This window comes from Rhopalosiphum maidis, chromosome 4, assembly GCF_003676215.2.
Source record: "Rhopalosiphum maidis isolate BTI-1 chromosome 4, ASM367621v3, whole genome shotgun sequence".
Classification (NCBI taxonomy): Eukaryota; Metazoa; Arthropoda; class Insecta; order Hemiptera; family Aphididae; genus Rhopalosiphum; species Rhopalosiphum maidis.
Window position 1 is genome coordinate 21,788,569 of NC_040880.1, and position 22,888 is coordinate 21,811,456.

General features: G+C 27.7%; 2 protein-coding genes across 2 annotated transcripts; one reads left to right on the forward strand and one right to left on the reverse strand.

Annotated features, from left to right (window-relative positions):
* The first annotated feature begins 1,297 nt into the window (after positions 1–1,297).
* LOC113548358 (probable peroxisomal acyl-coenzyme A oxidase 1) lies at positions 1,298–13,632 on the forward strand. Its single transcript, XM_026949200.1, has 13 exons — positions 1,298–1,424; positions 3,308–3,470; positions 4,881–5,049; positions 5,851–5,974; positions 6,045–6,164; positions 6,381–6,505; positions 6,968–7,131; positions 7,242–7,404; positions 9,654–9,844; positions 9,954–10,109; positions 10,508–10,613; positions 12,709–12,855; positions 12,927–13,632. Exons 1-13 carry the CDS (start codon positions 1,298–1,300, stop codon positions 13,185–13,187), a joined length of 2,016 nt encoding a protein of 671 aa, XP_026805001.1. The 3' UTR covers positions 13,188–13,632.
* A 5,703-nt stretch (positions 13,633–19,335) lies between these two features.
* On the reverse strand, positions 19,336–21,236 carry LOC113549907. Its single transcript, XM_026951419.1, has 2 exons — positions 20,724–21,236; positions 19,336–19,906 (listed from the first exon to the last, which is right to left on the reverse strand). Exons 1-2 carry the CDS (start codon positions 21,234–21,236, stop codon positions 19,376–19,378), a joined length of 1,044 nt encoding a protein of 347 aa, XP_026807220.1. The 3' UTR covers positions 19,336–19,375.
* Between the last annotated feature and the right edge of the window lie 1,652 nt (positions 21,237–22,888).

Here is a 22,888-nt window from a genome sequence, read left to right on the forward strand (position 1 = left end):
TAAGTCAGCTATAATATAGGACATAGTTATATACTATACAATATACATAGGTACTTACATTAAATTTAAAGCATGGCGGTTGACGGCGAGTGAGGTGCTGAAATGCTACAGATCACTGAAATGTTGATATAGGTATAAAGAACATAATATCAAAAATTATTGTAATAGACGAAATTCTCACTATTTTCGAAAACTGCACTTTTACCCCAAAATCAGACTTTTGTTAGCAGTAATAGCTAAATATTTTGGATTATTTATACATGTAAATATAATATATTATATTATAATATGCTCGACCTTAATTATTTAATATTATGTACGCATATCAGATCGATTTATACCTATGTTATAATTATTATAAAGTAATAACCGATCAACTGTGGTAGCTATTTCATTAATATTTCAAAATATTAAATCAAATAGGAGATATCTACATTGTATATACACGAATTAAAATATGCGCGAGTATACGAAAACATTTCAGTATTCATATGATGACCAATAGAATAATAATCGATCACACACCAGATCTAAACGCGATTACCTATATTAACTAATTCAATGTCTCCACGCATTTTTAATTAACTTGTTGTTTACCTTTATTTAGAATTTTAGATATACCAATTGTCTATACAATATTGTTGTAGTACCTATCTACCTTTTTATTACATTGTAACTATACGCGCTTTACGTATTCAATATTTAAATATTCGTTTTGCGATTGACCCTCCGTTAAAACAACATAATAAATGATAATAATATTATCATATATTATATCCATCTCATTTCCTCTCGCCAAATGTGTAGTAGGTATACCAATATAATATATTATACAAATATCGAATGCGGATGTCACTCGTCAGTAGTTCGCCACCGTTCGATCCGTTTGGTACATTTGTACATGTAGAATAATATTATGAATTATGGTATTAATAATTGACGTGATCCATAGGCGTAGTGTATGTACCTATACAATATAACTCACGTTTTATTCTATCTGCCGACTGTTCACGACTTCTTTTTATAATTGGTTAACACGGACGTATACAATATAAATCGATTTTCGGTAGATGCTTAAAAAATTATTGTAGATATTACGCTGTGACTATCGTCCGCGGTCTTCGCGAATTACAATATTATAATTTAGTGTTGTTGATCGTGTCGTACTCGTACATTATAAAATTTATGATAAATAATACATAGGTAGATCAAAGTTTAATTGAAAAAAACGACCACAGGTGTGCGCAAATACTTTCTACTCGTTTCATAAATCATACAGATAACAACAGACAATACGATGGTCGAGCAGCAAACTGTTAACGATGACTTGCGCAAAGAACGAATGACCTGTACCTTTAATACAGAAGAATTGACGAACTTCATAGACGGCGGCGCGGAATATACCGAAAAGAGACGAAAAATCGGTATCTATATTATTAATTATTATACATAGCACTAGCACATTATCATGACATTTTTTATGTTACAAGTAAGAGCCAAAACTGACCAAAATTCAGGAGTTACTAAGCGTATTTGAACAAACACGTAGGTATCTATTAGGTGTTTCGGCTTTTGCTCAGGCACATTATTATATAATTATAACTTATAATATATGTGTGTGTGTGTGTGTGTGTGTAGGTATATAATAAAAAGTAAATAAAATAAATATAGTAGCCATGTGCATTAGTGAACTTGAGAGTTAAGGGTAAGTATTTATCGTATAATAGTTTTTCTTGATATTAGATATTTCTCATGAAAGAATTTCATTACAATACTAAGAATCTATAATTCTATACTATAATATTATAAAGCTGTAAAGTTGGTATATTTGAACGTGCTAATCTCCGAAACTGCTGGACCAAATTTAATAAAAGTTATATTAGTATTCAGTAGATTCTTTGAGACTAATGGAGTTTTTTGTTTCCTAAAATTTTTTTAAACCCTCAAGGTTGCTCTCACTAGTCATATTCATGAATTTTATTTTGCCTTGCGGAAATCGAATAATTTTTGCCATTGGAAATTTGTTACAGAAATTAAATTAAGTAATATTTAATGTATTGTTTGTTATTCAAATATACAACAAAAGGCAATGCCATTATGTATGTAACTTTTGAGATCAAAAATTACTCAACTTATTCTGAATGTTTTAGAGATTATTTTTTGAGATACTACGTTTAAAAATATACCAAAGGCAATATTCAATCCGATTAGGGTGGATTACCTATCTCAGTCGAATTAGTTCATACAGTGAGGTACATTTATATGCTCATGAACTACTGAGGTAGGTACACTAATAGTTAAAAACGATACTCACACGGATATACTTCCGAATTTTATGTTTACTTATTTATTTAACCCGAGCGAAGTTGCGTTATGCAGCTAACAAATATAAAATAAATTTAAATGATAGTTTTTAGCATTTTAGAAATATTTATCAAAATAAAAATAATAGATACAGATAAAAAGTTTGAATTTATATTTATTATCACAATAATATTAAAACCACAGTTTTGAATTTCATAAAACGTTTTATAATTTAGGTATTTATATAATTGCACCTTTTTAAACACTCGTACCTACATTTATAGTTTTGCGAGAATAAAAAAGAAAACAATGGCTCTCTGATAGTGCATTTTGATTATCGGCTGACCGGAATAATGGAACTGAGATTTGTCATATAAATTTATGTTTTTATATTGATATACCTTTGTCTTCAAATCCTTAGACAAGTCGGATGAGAAATTAAAAAAAAAAACACTTATAATTAGTAATTATTAATTACTTACTTAATTTTAATCTTTACCAGTGATAAATATAAAATATTTGCTCTATTTGCACCACCAAGTAATACTATAATAATATAATATTTTTATATATTAATATGTTATACTTATTATTATGTCTGATCTAAATATAACATTTAATGACATATTATCTAAGTTTTACCAATATAAAATGTAGGAGTTGTTCGACATAATTATTATGTAGTATAAATTCTAGTGTCAATAGCGTAACAGCTAGATATTTCTTAGAGGGCTTTTATAGGAATATTATATTTTTGTTTTGTACCAATGTTTATATATTATTGTTAAATATTAAAATTACAACTGTTAATTTTATATTAATATCTAATAAAATGTATTATACCTATTTGATAAAATCAATAATCAAAATTCAGAAACGTGAAATTCCGTTTTATTAGTTGCACTACTCTTAAGTTTCCAACTTACTAAATAGTAAATAATACTTCAAAGTTAGAATAAATTATAATTTATAATACCGATAGATTTGTGTTTGTGATTTTTAGCGGATTTTTTCCTCAGCGATCCACGATGTAAAGATAAAGTGCCTGTGGAATACCTAAGCCACCAAGAACATTACGAGCAAGCGATTCGGAAAGCTTGCATTTTTTACAATAAGATCAAAAAATGGGAGGAGATTTCGAACAGTAGCTTGATAGACATTTACAAGTACGTTTTATTAGTATCTATTAGATCATTTTAATTTACAATACTTTGCACCTATAAATAATAATACGTAATACTTTGTATTATAAACACACTTCTATTTTTTTTTCTTGTTGAAGTATAATATAAGTATAATATAATATGAGAACTGAGAAGTAATGTGTTAGTTTATATGTACTATATACACTTTAGACCTACATATGAAATCATATATATTATTATGAATTTTGCTACACGCAATAACATTTTGAGCTATATAAGTTGATATAATATGGTGAAATACTAAAATATAATATATAATTGAAATAACTAAATAGGTACTATAATATAACAAATACAACATTTTCGAATAAAAATATATCAACTCACTATATTACTAAAAGTAAAATAAATTACTTTAATAAGTATATCAAAAAAAACACATCACTTATTTATATAGGCTGATAGATCGTTTCCGCTCAGAATCGTTTTTCGTATACGATGATATAATATACTGATATATCATTGAATTTAAATTTAACAAATCTATAATACTCACCCACTCGACCCCAAATGTACAAAAAAAGTGGTACTTTACTAGGTAACTAACCTACATTTTTACGTACCACTTTTATCAACAAAAAAAAGTATAAAGTTAATAAAAATTAAAAACAAGTGTACCTATATGTGCGGCACGGCGGCCATCGGGTTTACAGCTACATGTAACCTTACCTTTTTGTTCGTCAAATTGTATTGTATTTGATATCGGCGTGTAGATATGAATAATATTATTCCGAGAAGTTTATCACACGTACACCGACAACATGTATACCCAATATTCGTATTAATCTATATTATTATATTATTATAATGTACGTTGGCGTAGATCTTCGTACAGAGTGTTTTTCACATGGACAATTATACGTGGGATTTTCTCGAATTGGGGACCCGAATCATCTTATGATTTTAATTTCAACAGGAGATAAAACAAAAAATGTCATATACTCGGAAGTCTTATAAAATTCTTTATCAACCATAAATTACATAGCATTTCTTTTTTATCTGTATTTATTTTTAATAAAAATATATTTATCATTTATACCGCTAGAAAAATTTCAATCTGTTTTCATTAACCGTTTTTTATATTTACTTGCCGATCACATTAAACAGTAATATTTGAATAAAAAATTCTACATATCATGGTCCGAAGGCAAAATAAACAACCAATCACGGACGAAATCGTGACGGTTCGGCTAGTATTATCATATTATAAAACTAACGATGAAAACCTAATATTAATTTAATAATTAATTAAAATATTTTGCTTGTAAACATTGTGTTGGTCAATAATAAAACCATAAATTAAAAATAATATAAATGTTAGCATTTTCTAAATAAATTTTTATATTATTCAATGTTTTATTTTTGAATTAGTATAATTTGGAGTAGTGGAATAGACACAGCAATTTTAAAACAAAATGTACCTTTTGGCGTTCATACTTTTATGTTTTTACCATCTCTAATCGGTCAAGGTACTCCAGAACAGCAAGAAGAGTGGGTTGGCCGTGCCTTTAAGAATTCAATTTTGGGTACATATGCTCAGGTAATATTAATATATTTTAATTAAAATAATATGTTTTCATTTTATATTATTCATTTAGCGATTTAGCCCTAACTATTCAAAAATCAGTGTAGCCAATATAATTAATCTAAGTTGTTAGAAAATTTATATTTCGGCCATTTAGATCATTTTCTACATGTTTCAGTCAGATGTATTAACAAATTCACAATCCATCTTGAATTACACTTATTTTTAATTCGTTTTCATATTTAAGGTTCAGTTAGACTGATTATAAAAAACTATAGGTCTTATGCTAAGTATATCTAAGGAATATGTAAAAAACCTAGGCTTAACTTGTTAAATAATAATTATTAATAGTCAATACTGAAGTTAGCTATATAAATATTAATTATTATTTATTAACTATATACTACCTATATTTTGTTAAATACTTGTCTTCGTCTTCGCCTACACAATTTTTTATTCTTCAATACATAAAGTTTCAGATTTCATATGTGTTTATTATATTACATATAGAAAGAAAATATATTTAATTCCTCAATTTCCTGTCACCTTTAAAGTTTAATGATGATTTTTCTACATGTGAAATTATTCACTTCATAAACTTCTCACTAGAACGAATCAGAGACTTTTATGGTTATATAATTCGTACTTTATGTAGTTGTATGATATATTTTTTATCATGCATACCTATTGCATTATTCATTATATTGTTATAAAGTATAAATACATTATCTCTTTTGTAAAAACCAAAAGAATATATATTTATATTATATAAAGGCTATAAATAGTATAAACTGAATGGGAACATTTTAAATTTAGACGGAACTAGGACATGGAACTTTTATTCGGGGATTAGAAACCACGTGCACGTATGATCCAGAAACAGAAGAGTTTATTTTAAATAGTCCGACATTAACATCGTACAAATGGTGGCCCGGTGGACGTATGTCTTAAAAAACACTATTTATTCTAATATAAATTATTTGTCTATAATATATTCAAATTAATTTAAGTTGGACACAGTTGTAATTACGCGATTGTTCTCGCTCAACTTTACACTCAAGGCATACATCGTGGAATACATCCGTTCATTGTTCAATTAAGGGATTCAGAAACATGGATGCCCATGCCTGGTATTATGTTATTGATATTTTATCTTAGCCTAATTGAATAATTTGTATAGTAAACTAATATATTAACAAATGTATATAATAATGTACTACCTAGGCATATGTAGAAAAACTAAAGTAGTCCAAAAGTGCAATATTGACACAATGATGATGTATGACTAAAAAGTTATATTTCTTGATAATAATTAATGTATAATATATTTTTTAAATCATTATCAGGAATCAAAATTGGTGAAATCGGTAGTAAGATGGGCATGAACTCTGCGAATAACGGATACTTGGCGTTTGATAATGTTAGATTACCTCGAATGCACATGCTAATGAAAAATTCTAAAGTTCACAAGGTTATCTATAAATAATTTAACTATCAAATTAACTTTAATAAATATATATAGTAAAAGCTTTATTACATTGTAGTACAACAATTATTTATGTAAATAAAATAAATAATATGTAATTACTAATTGATATTTTGAACATATTCTCATTCATTTTTTATTAGTTACCTAATATTATATCCTCTCATAGAACAAGATCTTCTCTCTTTCACTCTCTATCATCAGTCTTCTATAAAAGTAGCCCATTCCTAATATTACATATTTTTTAAATTCTCGTTTTTTTTACCATAATTATGCTAGTACTATTTTCTTAACTACATAATCTTATTTCCTATAATTTAACCACTTTAATAAATTTAAAACTTAAACTCACATTTCTGTTGTTATTTGATGTACTATAATGATAGCTCAATAGAGGAAAAAAAATTTAAAACACAATAAATAAAATATTCTCTGTTGTTCATCTAGGACGGAACTTATGAAAAATCACCACATGAAAAATTAACATATGGAACAATGATTTTTGTTCGAGTATTAATTGTTAAGAGTTTAGTTACTACTAATTTAATGAAATCATCAACAATCGCAGTGAGGTATAGTGCGATTCGCCGACAATCAGAACTTAAATCAGGGTAATTTAAATAATTATTGTACATTTATTTAATATCTGAAAATACCAATTTTATATTTTATTATTAATAAACACGTCGGTGTATATGTATATGTTTATACGATGAAACAGTGAACGAGAACCTCAAATTTTAGATTACCAAACACAACAGTACAAGTTATTTCCCGTTATTGCTTCAAGTTTAGTATATAAAATTGCAGCAAAATGGTTATGGGATAAATACTCTGCAGTAACTTCACAATTAGAGCGAGGTGATTTAGTTCAATTGCCGGAGGTAAGCTGTTAATTTTAATATGTACTTAATACTTATATTGATTTCTAACACTATTATAAATAAAAAAACACGTGGAAATACAAGAATAAATATTAGAGAAACGCAACTCTGATAAAATTGCGTAGTCAAAATACGATAAATAAATGTCGATTTACGTTAAATGTCCATAAAGTAAGCAGATTACAATAACACGTGTAAATCAAAAAGTAAATATATTTTAATTAAATGTATATAGGATATTATGCAAAATATATGTCTTTGTTTGTTCATGTAGTCGTCTTCAAGCCTCAAGGTAATTGCATTTCTAAAGGCAGCTATAGGGCACCAGCTCTTAAGTATACCCTTATCGTATTCGACCTTCCGTTTCACTTTTCAACAATTACTTTGATTTTCTTATCGCTGGAAAATAATTTTCCACTAAAAAACTTCTTCAATTGATTATTTAGTAAAGATATGCTAATCCAAGTGCACCAAATATTTGTTTGGGTAAAAGGACTGAGCGAGTCACAATATTCGATCCAAATAACACGACCTTTGGTGAGCCAGAAAAATAAAGTTATATGCGACTAACATTAAATCGTTGACCGTCCGATCATGATTGCGCAGGGTATAGTTACTTAAAATTACTGATGATATTATCTAACTATAGTAGCTACTAACTGGTATTTATAATCAATGGTATTATTATATTTACAAGTATATTCGTTTTATAGCCTAGGGGCGCCATGACTTGGGGGGGGGCTAAGCCGTGGATGGTAAAATTTTTTTTTTGTAGATATTATGTAATAAAAATACTACCTGTAAATTTAATTTACCACCTACGAGAATTTATGTAGTTGAACTTAAATATTAGTAATGAATAATGTTAATTATAATAAATTAGTTCATTGTTGTAAATATGTATTATGTTACAAGCAATGTGGAATGCATACATTGCCCGGTCAATGTGGTCCTGCCCGGGCAATGTAAATCACTAATTTTTTTTAACCAACTAATATTATTTTTTATTATTATTATAAATTATATTTATTACCTATTTATAGTATTGATTTTTTTTTTAAACAATGATTATTAATTTTATTGTATCATAATATTACAAATATTTTGACGGAATAACAAATAAATTAACAAGTATGTACATCATTTTATTTTTATAAAGGACACTATATACTTCATTACTTTGTACTTTGTACATGTTTTAAAAATGGAATCCAATTTTTACGAACATTTGAACAAAGTTATCGAAACGAATAAGACTAACAGTACTTTTATTAGTAAATCTAAATATTATGAAATAATTAATTATTTAAAACCAACTGAAGCTAGTGAAGAAAACCAATTCAAAATTAATGAAAAAATATGACGTATGACAGTACTAGGAGACGAAAAATTAATTATGTCAGTAGGTAACTGCAGAAGGTAATTGTGTAAAATTATATGCTTATATGAAGAGTTATTTAAAATTTTACATGAAATACATTTACCTATTGGGCACGGTGGTAGAAATCGTATGGAATGTGAAATAAATAGAAAATTTAAAAATATAACTAGAGAAACAATAATGTCATATTTATATTTTTGCGAGTCATTATGTCATAGAAAAGTAAATACAGTGAAAAAAGGATTGGTGGTTAAACCAATTATTTCTTTGGAACTATTTTTCCTATAATTTTGAATTGGTTTTTTTCTCTTGCTTCGGTTGTTTTAAATAATTAATTATTTCATAATATTTAGATTTACTAATAAAAGTACTGTTGTCTGTTAGTCTTTTTCGTTTCGATAACTTTTTTCAAATGTTCGTAAAATTTGGATTCCATTTTTAAAACATGTACAAAGAAACGAAGTACATAGTGTCGTTTACAGTACAAAAACTCGACTGGTTAGTCGAAAATATCAATTATTGTTCATTTGTATTGTTGACTGACATATTTTAATTTAATCCATTATACATTTTTGTATAACCATAAAATTGGTAAATTAATTAGTAGGGGGCTCCCAGCTCTTATTGAATAAATGATGTTCCAAGGAGTAGGGGCGTTTGTTTTTTTATTGGCTTAGGGGCGCCTTTTAAGTAAATCCGGCCCTGTATTCGTGGGTTTCGAAACACATTTTTAGTTAGGAAAAATGCTACATGCCGCCAATAAAAATGTGAAATATTCTAAACGAAAAAAAAATTGAAAGTTTTAGACAGGATCCTGTAATTTATTATTGCACATTGTGTCTTATATAATATAATAATTATACTGCAGCTACATGCTATGGCCTGTTGTCTGAAAGCTGTCGGCACAAGCGATGCATCTATCAGCGTAACATCTTGTCGTTTAGCATGTGGCGGTCACGGATATATGAACTGCAGTAATCTGCCGAACATCTATGCACTCATAACTGCAACAGAAACCTATGAAGGCGAAAACACGGTACTGCTTTTGCAAACAGCTAGGTGAGGCATTTTGAGATTTACTGTATGTCTGTATGTAGTTCACAAACAAATATAACGAGTAACGACACTTATATAGCTGTATCTTGTAATTTGTGTTTAAAATAAATAGATTTCTGATAAAATCGTACGAGACCGTGCAAATGGGAAACGATGTGTCCATGTTAGAAACGTTGTCTTACTTGGAAAGATACAATAGCTTAAAACGATTGCCTTGGACAACAACGTTAGATTGTATGGCCAGTGCGTTTTTCCAAGTTGCCGGAAGGTAAATTATGTTATTATAGATAGAGTTTGGAAAAAATATATCTAAATAATTATTCGAGTATCTAAATATGTATTTATTATTTATATTTATGATTTATGATTTTTTTACAATTTATTATAATTAAAAATTATGTTTGAAAATTAGTCAAATAATTGATAATGATAATTATTCAAGTATATTTTTATTTGAATTATTAGTTTAAATAATTATCTAAGTAATATTATATTTGACTAATTACTAAAAAAACCTTACTCTGATTAAAGCTATACATTTAAATTACATTTAATATGTAATTGCAACAATAAAGTGGTAAAAGTATATGATATAACTATATGATACGAGTATCGAGTAGAGGTAAAGGTATAATTATTATAATTCTTAATATTTGTTATTTGTAGTAAAATCGACGATTGTTACTTCACAATGAAACGACTGATTGATTCTGGAATGGCTCAAGAAGATGCTTGGAATCGAACATCTATTAAACTTACTCAAGCATCCGAAGTATGTTAAAATAATTAATTTAAAACAAACTTAACATAATTAATATGTTTATTAATAAATATAATATTAAAGTTATGTTTCATAAATTATTATTATTGAGCAGATACGTGGAAACTGCACTTTAAAAAAAAAAGAATGAAAGTTTGAAAGTAGGTAATAGCTTTGAAACTACTATACTGTAGTACAATTATAGGTTTATGTGTATACTTTATCGTAAGGAAGTTACTGTCAAGTAGGTATGTGTTACAACACACTGAATTCAATAAAATTTACTTAAATTATAGCATACAAAATACAATTCTGAGCAAAGATGGTTTGTCAGCCTATATAGCTATATTAAATTATACCTAATTCAAGATACATTTATTTGATACTGATAAAGTAATTTATTTTATTACTATTATCATCCAAATTTTAATTTAAAATGTCTATAAAAAATCATTTTATTTATGTATTTTAAAGATTTAAATTTTGAATTTTAAAACAAACCACTATTGATGAACTTGTATAAAATTTACAAATCTTAAATATACAATTTTAAATTTTTATAAATTTTTAACTACAGTAAATTTAGAAAATTATCGTAATCTTTTCAACATTTGAACTTAAAATGTTCATAAAAAATTAACTTTCTGGTAGTTTATTAAAGATATAAAAATGTATGACAAGTTCAGTTTTTAAACCATAGATATAAATTATTCCTTTTTAGGAGTTTCTAACATTATTTGAAAATTTTCGAGATTTTACGAATTTTGTTAAATTTCTATACTTAATCACTTATAAAAAGATTGTAACTATGTGTAACATCTATGTATAAGCAGATTGTCATCTGGATGACGTTTAATTAAAAGTGTGAGTATTAAAACTCATACTAATTCATAACTAAGCTAGGTGTTTTCAATGTTTTAACATATGAACATCTAATAATTGAACTTTTATTAAATTTTCAAGCATTCTTACCCTGCAAATGATTTTTTATTGTGGCATTGATAAAAACAATTTAAATATGTATAAATACTATATAAATAATAAATTCAAAAAGAGTTAAAATATTTTGAAAATCATATTATGTATAGAAAATAATCACATAAACATTTAGTGAAAATTTCAAGTATCTATAGTTTTTCGTTTTCAAATTGTACCAAAAAAAAAAAAAAATAAAAAAAACAATTTTGACAAAAATCAGATTTGCATAAAAATCTTGAATTGTTGAAAATTACAAACTAGATTAAATTATCTACCCTAAACCACTGTCAAAGTTTAAAATCGAACAATTTTTTCGTCTATTCATAGTGTATACAAACACAAAAAAAAGAACATAATTTATTTATTTTTATTTTCACACAAATTCATCGCTCCATTCAAACTCTAAAAATTCAAAGTGTCAAATGTTTATAAATAGCTCAAAAAGTTAAAATATTTTGTAAATTATTCCATGTTGAAAATACTTGGGAAAATGTTAAATATAGCTATTATATGGTTATTGGATATTAGTTTTTGAATTACAAAAAATATGTAAATCTATAATGTTGTTAAAATCTAGTTTTCCGTAAAAATTCCTTTTTTTCTATATCATTATTTTTTTTTATGAAGAAAAATGCTACTTTTTACGTTTTTATAATATATAATACGTTATTATAATGTCCATGTTCAGGCGTATTTTTATCTTATGTACTTAGTAGAATGTGTGTAGTGTGTAAATTAGAATATTAATTTAATAAACATAAACTAATGCATATAATTAGTTTCTATAAAAATAGTTAATGATAGTTTTTTTAAATATAAAATATTTTTTATAGCTGTATTGCAGAGCGTTTATGATCAGTTGTTAAAATCTAGTTTTCCGTAAAAATTCCTTTTTTTCTATATCATTATTTTTTTTTATGAAGAAAAATGCTACTTTTTACGTTTTTATAATATATAATACGTTATTATAATGTCCATGTTCAGGCGTATTTTTATCTTATGTACTTAGTAGAATGTGCGTAATGTGTAAATTAGAATATTAATTTAATAAACATAAACTAATGCATATAATTAGTTTCTATAAAAATAGTTAATAATAGTTTTTTTAAACATAAAATATTTTTTATAGGCGCATTGCAGAGCGTTTATGATCAGTGTTTACGTAAAAACACTTAAAACGAATCAATTTTCACCAGAATTAATGAACGTTCTAACTCAACTCGGTGAGCTAATTTGTGCGCAGTGGATATTAAATAGACTTGGTGATTTTCTGCAGGTAAATATGACTTTTCATCAGCTCGTTTTGCGCTTTCGTTTTATTATAACCATTATATTTATACATTTTAGCATTCTAACCTAAAACCGGTTGACGTACATGCAATACAACGCTTATTAGAAGACTGTTTAGAACGCATTAGACCCAATGCAGTCGGTTTAGTTGACAGTTTTGACGTTCGAGACGAAATATTGGACTCTGCGTTAGGCTGCTACGACGGAAACGTATACGAGCGGCTTTTGGCAGAAGCCAATAAAAGCCCCCTGAACAAAGAACCAGTGAACCGCTCATTTGAGTTGTACTTAAAACCGTTTTTAAAATCTAACATGTAAATTAAATTCATTGTTCAAGCTGCGTTTATAATATGTATAGACATGCTTATACGAAGAATAGATAATTAATGAGGATAATATGTTAATAATTAATTTCCTAAAATTTTTAATTAAATCAAAACATAATATCTTGTTAAATGAAATGGTTTATTTAAAGTCTAAGGAATAATATACATGTAATTTATTAAAACAATAATATATATAATATATATATATATATATATTGTAATAAAAAAAATAAAACACGTTAGGTAGAGTATGATGACCGCGGTTATGTAATATTAGAGATAGTTAAAAATCAATATAAATCTTAAATTATAGTATTGGAATCTAATAGTTACAGTTAATATTGCATATGGACGATTAAATCAAATGTATAAAAACATTCATTATTTTAAAAGATTGACTTTAAAAATTGTGAACACTTTTTCCATGCGGTTATTAATATTATATGAAAAATGTTTCATTTTTTATACTTTTATTGTAGATACATATTAATATAATCTAGAAATTCATTTTATGATATTGATGAAAAAAAATATAAACTTTAACAAAATCCAAATTATTACATGGAACAATATTATTATATATTAATACTCTTCGGAATAACAATAAATATAAAACCGTATGTATACACTAATTTTTTACACATTACTTATCATGCCTTCCAAGTAGAATGGTTTTCACTAATGTGCTTTTTATAAACATTTTGCAAAGTAATTTGTTGTGTATATGATCCACCAAAAACATCGGTCATCACGTATGGGCTGTCATTGGTGTGCTTTTTAAAATGTTTAACTAGCGTGCTTTTTTGCGAAAACGAAACGTTACAAACGTCACATGCATAAGGTTTTTCGCCAGTGTGTGTTCTATAATGTGTAATTGAATTACATTTTCGTGCAAACGAAACGCTATAAACGTCACACGCATAAGCTTTCTCATCAGTGTGCGTTCTGTAGTGTGTAGATAATTTATAATTACTTACTTAACGTCACACTCAATGGAACTTTTTCCAGTGCAAAATGGCTTTTCTGGTGCGCGTAATAGTACATTGGAAGATTCAATGTTAGTATCACTAATAAAATACGACGTATTCTCATTCTCGCCAACAGTGCGAGCTATCGTCTGGTATTCATTTTGAACAGGAAGAATTTCAAAAGACTTTTGACAAACGATACATTTGTGGTCATTGACCTGACACGCGCTTTTTGTGGGAGTATAAAGCGATGTCTCAGCGAAATCATTTTCTGAATAATATTTACACTTTGTGACCGGTTGTATTTTTTTTCGCATCTTTCTTCGGTAATATTTCTACTTTAGGCACTTCCTAAAACATTCATTAAAACGATAACTTTATGATAAAATTAATCGTTTTTGAAACGCGATAACTTTATTTTAGTTGAATAATAATAATAAAAACATACTTAACATTAATAGCATATTATAATTATAGGCTTGATTACGAAATATGTAGAAAGTTTTATAAATAAATGTATGCAATAAGAATAAAAATATATTAAAGTATTCACTATATTTTTTATTTAACTTTTACTTTTTAGGGATAAAATACCGGGCATGTACCTTTTTTATACTGATCCCTTCCAAACCACTTAGAACAAAATTCACCAGTTGCCCTCACATATTATTTATACATTTGATTACTATACCAATCCGTAAAATAGAGAAGGTAAATATATAAATAATAATAATATGTGCAATAAAATAATTTAACTCTTTTTGAATTTATTCTTTATACATATAAAATTATATAGATATTAAACAATTTAGAAATATTATTAATATTTTGTGTTGTATATTATGTATTATATTTTATAATCATAATTAATACATTTTATAAAATTTAATCTGTTTATATTTTTATATATTTTGTATTATTTACATATTTGTCTCCCTTATATTTTACGGATTGGTATAATAATCGTGTAAATGATAATATGTGAGGACAATTGGTAAACATCCAAAATACCTACTTAAAATATTATATCAACATTTATTGAATTATTAAACGTGATATATATTTATAATTAATAATTTCGTATTTTAATACCGTAAAACAGTGTGAATTGTGGGTCTTGGCAAAAATAGTTCGATAATATCTTGAAATTAAACTACATATTTTGAAGATTGCATTGCCTATATGTGGTAAAAATTATAATATTAAAAGTTTTATGTACCACTGAATGTTTTAGAATTATAACAAAATAATTAACATCGTTATATTCATCATTAAAAAAAGAAAATCCGTATAAACTTAAACTACAGATATTAAAAAAAAAAAAATTATGCCCATGTATTTTTATAATTTTTATAAAGACATAAGAATAATTTTACTTATGTGGGATCTTGCTTTAAATTTTTAAGTATGTTGACTCGGCTAATAATTTTTAATCGACATTTATACATTTTTAAAAAAAAAAAATCAAAAATATCTCATGACGATTGATAGAACAAAAAAAGTCAAAATATTTTGAAAATAATACCATATATAATAAATTAATAATGATCATGTTATTATTATAAACATTTAGTGAAAATTTCAAATACCTACGAATATTCATTTTTTAGTTACAACAAAATATCAAAATCTATTTGGAGAAAAATAATTATTTTACGAGTAAATATACTTTGAGTGGTCATAAAAAATTAATTTTACTACGGTAGACATTTTTTTATAATGTGGATTACAAAACGTATAAAAAACCTTGTATTAAATTTAAAAATCTTGTAAAAACACTAATTGGCAAGAAAAACAGAATTCGTTCTCGTTGGTAAAGACGGCTCATTAATTATATATAACAAGAAAAAAGCAATATAGCAATATAAGCAATATATTTTTATTCGATATTCACTTTTCAAATTTTTTATACCACATTCTAGTATATCTAATATCTTCTAGATCAAGCAAACCAAACCAAATTTTTTAATTTTTTAACAGCTCATTACCATTGTCACTTTCAGTGTCACTCATCGTCTAGCGAAATAAAATACTTTATACTTAAACTGAAGGATACAAAGTTGCCTGTTTACAACTTAATCACTAATATAATATATTATCCCTAAAATGCTCATCCTTACGACCTTGCCTAGCTACTTATAACTCAATGATAAGATTATCTTTTTTTTTTTCACTAATCTGGAAGCTAATCAACAATAATTCTTACACATAAACCAAATAAATTCAAAAATGAGGCTTTTATTCATATGGGTTTATTATAGTTTATCACAGATGTGAGCTAAATTAATCGATAAAAATTTGCTCCAAAAAATCAGATTATTTACCCAAACGTCCCAAACCCAAAATATAATTTATTTTGATAAGCAATTCGGCTTTAAATCTAAACATTCTATTACCCAACGAATTCATGAAATTATAGATAAATAATCTTCCTCTTTTGAAAAAATAACTATGTTCTACACACTATACAATATGGAATATATTTAAGCTTCCTTTCACACTTTACCAGGCTTAGGGTTAGGACAGACGGTAAGTTTTACAAATTATTGTTATTATTATTACATTACTTATTCTAGCTTTTGATTATTGTCTATGATTTTTAAGCATTTTTTCAAATTTTTGTAACATTTGAAATTTATTCTATTACCTTTTGTTTTAATCTTCCTGTGCATTTTGTTTCATTCAAACATAACCAGGTTATTATATATACATTATTGGTTCGATACTTTCTATATTGATCACCGTCGTGTCGTTTACTGCTTAAACATTGCCTTTAGTAGTTTCCAACATTTTAAAAGAATAATTCATTTTAAAACACTGTACCAAACTCTACAAAGGTGTATAAACTATACTAAAGACTGAGTTGGTAACTAAATGTTATCGATGGATATCTATGGTATCTAACTATATAATTGACAAAACAAAATTTTGATTTAATACTTTCAACACATATAAGTAAAAATATATTACTTTTTTTTTATAATAAACTTATTATATTTAATAATATCCATAAACAACCGGTATATCCAATAATAATACACTTTTAAACTCTCTAGTACCTATATGGCAACACATTTTTATATTATAAGAAATTAATAAATATACTCTATACTATATAAATATAGAATCAATTTAGTATATAATATAATATATATTATTTATTTATATACCTACCTTCAATTTGAGATTGAGGACCAAGGTATCTAGATAAAAATAAGCTGACCGCAAACGGCACGAAAAAGGTACCGACCGCATCCGTGTCGACACCGAGTGGAAAATTGCTTTGCTATTGCTAATAGTATGAATGTGTCAAAGTCAAATGTGCACCTAATCTTTGAGAAGAAGTTGAAATGAAAAACACATATTGTGTATAATAATAATTTATTTAGCAAATCAAAAAACATTTAGTCAAGTTATAATCTAAAGGTATCTTTTATACTAAATTTTATTATATTATACATTAATACTAAAATATATATTTAAAAGGAAAAACAAATAAATCTAAATTTTATGTATATAGACTATATAGTATATAGTATTTATAGAGCTCAAGAACTCCATGAATGTTTTTGTGTTTATTTAAATTATGCCTTAGAACCATTACTCATAACTGATCACCTACATTTGTGACCAACAAATAAAACTCAAATCTTACGTATTTTTCATGTAATTTGAGATTCCTAATAGTTTATTTTGAGTTCATATTTCAGAAATTAAACTTAGTTCCATATTTTTCAGCTTTTGTTTAATTTTTCATTGCTAGGATACATTAGAAAGCCATTATTACCTGGAACCATGAAATATTATATAATAATAATTAAGTAATATGAATTATTATAGTATTAATTCATTAATATATAATTGAAATGCATAAGATCTGACAATGTATGAGTATGGCCTTAAAACTATTGAACAACATTATGAAATTATACTGTCATTACACATTTACACTAATTTATTCTCAGTAATTTCCTAGACTCCTAGGTCTTTATAATGATACAAAAAATTGAATGGTTTTTATTAGGTTAGTTACACCAGTACTGATCTGGTAATTTTGTAGGTATACCTACTGTAATTTAATAAAATTGGAAGAAACTAATTCATTTTAAAATTTAATATGTATAAATAATTATCTAATGTTTTCTTCTTTTTTACAAAACATTATTATTATCATACGTTTCAATTTTAATTTAATAATAATACGCCCACAACGAACTCTAAATTTATCAGAAAATCATTTTATCTATAAGTATTTAGATAAGAAAAAAGATGATTTATTTTTTTATTAGGTAAAGACCTGTGTTAATAACGATGACAGTTTTCATCTTCTGAACAACCCACAAGTGTTACTTTTGTAGAGCATGGCCGATTTGACGGTGAAATACGGCAACCATTGGTTGTATAACGTAAACCTTGAAGCATAATATCTTGTTGGTCATTCTGGAGGATTTGATGGAATTTAATCCGTTCTGGAGGCCTGGGGCGTATAGAACAAGTATCTCATGAGTTATCTTGTTCATCAAGTTCACGGTGTAACTGGTACAACTCTGGCAGCTCGGCAGCACCATGGTTATAAATTATGTTCCACTAGAGATATGAAGAAGAATTATAGTAGTGAAAACTATATGAATGTAAATTTTGAAAACAATAAAAATAATTTTCAATTTCTATTATCTTATAATAGGTAGTCATATAATAGTATAACAAACTATTTTTTATTTGCTGCTGTTATTCGTCCCCTTTCCATGTGTACTAGTACACTGTTTGAAAAGTTCAGAAACATAATTTTATGTTTATCCTTTATTTTTCATCTATCTTTAACGCATATTCCATTATTTTGATAAAATTTTATTTCTTAGCACAAATCTTGGCCTGGAAAATATTAGTTTAACAAGATGTATTAGCTATAAATTATCGAATCAAGTCATAATATAATTATATATATATATGTGTGTGTGTAAGTATATATTATAAACATATGGAATGGACTATTCGAATTCAAAATCTATGTATTATACATAAAATAAATAATTATACAATATAATAATTAAAAAATAAATAAATAATATATTTATTTATAAAATTATTTATTTTACCTTAAACTAGAATATTGATGGTTGTGTATAATATTTATAATTTATCAGCGTAATAAAAATATTTACTTTTGTTTTATGATCAACGAAAGGATATTTAATGCATTTTGAACTATTTTTTATATCACGGGGCAGTAACGGTGAATGAAATCGACGTCGGCCCGTTCTACGTAATAGCAGTGCCCGCCGACCAAGCCGTCCCGACAAATCACATTTTCATTGATCCGCCGGACGTCGCCGAGGCCGCGTCCCGACCATTCGACCGCTTTATCAAAGATCTTGACACTGGTGTCGGCCATGAATGGTCTGTAAAGTAGCGCGTAACTCTTGGTACACACCATAGCGTCGTACACGAACGGGTGGCAAGTGTAGGGTGAACTGACGGTCCAGTCGCCGTACTCAACCGCTGTGTCGGTCGCACGGTACACGGATCCGCGGATTGCCACCACATCGCCGTCCAGCACGGTGCCGCCGAATTGCCAAAGTAGCACTAGCTGCACCGCGAATTTGGCGAGCGCGGGACGCCTGTTTAGGCCCATACACTGGAACGGCGAAAACTCCAGCAAATCATCCAGGTTTACGTGCAAAACGTTCAATCGGTGGTTGCCGTACTTGGCTGTCAGGTCGACAAGGCTCGATAACAGCGATACCTGCGGCAGTAATATCATTGTTATTATTAGAGATAGTAGCAAGATTAACTTTTTTCATCTACTGCGAATATAAGGCCAACAAAGTTTTAGACACTCATCACCTACATAAAATAGATACAACATCTTATAATTGGTTTATCTTCTCTTTAGAGTTTATGAATTATAGCCAAAATATAATATTTATAAGTAATTTATACAGACTAAATGTTATGGTAATAACCCGTCTAAAAGTATATTGAACTCCTCCAAAATCATTCTCTAATCTCTAAATTGTGCTATTAATGTCTATTATTAATACAACTACAGGAATGATTTTATGGGAATACAATAGGATAAGGATATAGAATATAAGTTATTTAAAATATTTTAAGATACAGATAGCTAGATCCACCAGAAAATATAAAAATAAAAAATGTAAATAAAATCTGTAATGCAATGGACGAACAAATAATGTTGGGGAGGGCGAGAATTTGAGCAGTTGGTGAGTTAGGTAACAGCTAATTATGCTCAGTTGGACATAGGTATATCATCGTAATCTTATTTATTTCCAGTGTATTGTTTATTTATTGTATGTACTATACCTTTGTGTATTTTTTTTTTATCATTATTGTTACTTAGTGTTAAATATTTCCAAAAATTAAACCTTGTCTTATTATTATTGCTTGCGTATTTTCGTGTTCATAAGAAAAAAAATGTTTGCTCGTTTTTTAAGGGCTTTTTTAGCGTCGAAAACGAATTTTTGGTTATTTTTAGAGCATTTAAATTTGGGTCAAATTTGTATGATATTGTGGACTGATTTTATTTCGAAACCATTTACCGGTTGCGTCAGACCGCACTTGTTATCGGTTCGATCGAATTCCATTCCATTGACGACAAACACATTTACTCGGCCGACGTGGCCAATAGCGCCCAGGGCTGACTCCAGCGAACAGGCTACTGTCCACGGTACATGCGTGGTGTTGACGAACACGTAGTGCACGTCTTGGGCGCCGCCGAGGTCCAGAGACAGCAGCTTGGACACCCGGTTGTCGTCGTCCACGTAGCCCATCTGCTTCAACGAGTGCAGGTCCCTGGATACGACCGAACAAAACTCTCTTGCAGTGACGTTGACGATCTGCACCACCGGCGCCGAATCGTCGTAGAAAGAGCGGCGCGCAATCGGTTTCACCTGCACAGCTGTGGACTTGTATTGCAAGTACAGCAGGTACGCGGCAGTCATCAGGACGAACACGAACACTGCCGTGAGGACAGATCGCACGAAAACGAGGGACAGCTTTTTGGATAACGACGTCCACTGACCGTCGTCGTCAATTTTTGAGCTTTTGTCCATTTTCGGCTCGGACGTAACAACGCGCGCAGTATAATCGAGGCGATGGACAAAATATTATTTGATATCGAACGCGAACTGCGAGTCAATAATGTAAACAAAAACACGTTGTCAGCGTAAAAGTGTCGCGTTTTTATAACTCAAGTACCTATACATAGATACTCATTTAACTAGTAATAATTTAACGAAGTTTTCGAATATTTCGATTTATTTCGTACCCGTTTTAAACTTTTGCGGGGTGGTATTTTTTGTTTTATTTTTTAATGTAATATTATACTTCATTTAATTTAACTATACCAAGGGTGCCCAAACCTAAGCCCGTCAACGCTTTTGGATTTGCCCACCAACATCTATACCCTATAGTCTATGGCATTTTAAATTATTATTAATATTTCTTTAAAGTTTAAATTTTGTTGTATATTTTATTTTATATACGTGTGTGTATCAAATTAGCACTAGGACCATTCCACACAGCAATGTTATCGAGTTTTCCGGTGACGATCGGATGCGTTTTACCTGAACCTGCATTTGTCGCGATGTTAATCGGTATTATTTTTATGTTTATAGATTATTGTGACCATCCGTCGACGTAGTCGTCGTATATCGGCGAGTTTAAATAATAAATTGTTATTCGAAGTATTGTACAAATAGCGACCAAAATCAGTCGCTCCGCACCCGCCTTTTGCTACGGTCGTAATAATAATACGTATAACTAATTAAATATTAAATTATTTTGTAATAACATATATTTGCGAAAAAGCTTTATCTACTCTAACCTATGTCAAAAATAAATATCTTAGTTCATTAACTGCGCCTCATATTTCAGATTTGATGTTGTTATCAACATCAGATTTATCACCAGATATTGAAAAATTATTAGCTAATAAGTCTCTTCATAGGTCTCACTGATGTTTTTTTTTAAATATTATTAAAAATTAAAATTAAAACATGTGAAATTTAAAATGTTGTTTGATTTAAATACCTATCTGTCCTATATAATTAAGTATCTATTGAAAATAGAATTTTAGATGAATTATAAGTGTAAGCAAGTCTTGTTCATAACATGGCCCGCCAGCTAAATGCAATTGCAATTATAGCCCGCTTCCAAAATAAATTGGGCACCCTTGAACTATACGGACACATTTTTCCAAAAAAAAAAAAAAAATACGATGACGAACAAGTGCACATATTATTAATTTTTAACATTAATATATGTAATGTATTATAAATGTGTTATAACTTATAGGTAATTTAATTAATACTGCTAATGTATTATGTACCTGTACTACCATAGTACCATGGCCCAAATCGTTTTTTTTTTTTTTACTCAATATATTAAAATAAGTTTATCGTAAAAATGTAATATATGATTAATAATAAATTTTATGTCATCCCAATTATATTTGAATAAACACTTTATTGCTTCTGTGTATTATTAATGTGATTCTAATATTTTCTTTCCAATTATTGTTATAAAAAATTGATTTTTTAGTTTTTATAAAAACTATTGTTATTGCTTATTTTTTTAAACAGATTATCAAATTAATCTATTTATCAACTAGAACTCGTAATTGTCCATTAATTTCAAGTGATATTCATTATAAATCATATTTTAATATTAAACTTGGTATATCGTCAGACACTTAATTAAGGGG

Bases quoted from the DNA above. Each gene is read 5' to 3' on its own strand.
- LOC113549907 (XM_026951419.1), bottom strand. From the start codon at position 21,236: ATGGACAAAAGCTCAAAAATTGACGACGACGGTCAGTGGACGTCGTTA. The intron at 19,907-20,723 runs GTAAATGGTTTC...TTACTGCCGCAG, and splicing joins AGTGCGGTCTGACGCAACCG to GTATCGCTGTTATCGAGCCT.
- LOC113548358 (XM_026949200.1), top strand. From the start codon at position 1,298: ATGGTCGAGCAGCAAACTGTTAACGATGACTTGCGCAAAGAACGAATG. The intron at 1,425-3,307 runs GTATCTATATTA...TGTGATTTTTAG, and splicing joins CGAAAAGAGACGAAAAATCG to CGGATTTTTTCCTCAGCGAT. The intron at 7,132-7,241 runs GTAATTTAAATA...ACGATGAAACAG, and splicing joins CAATCAGAACTTAAATCAGG to TGAACGAGAACCTCAAATTT.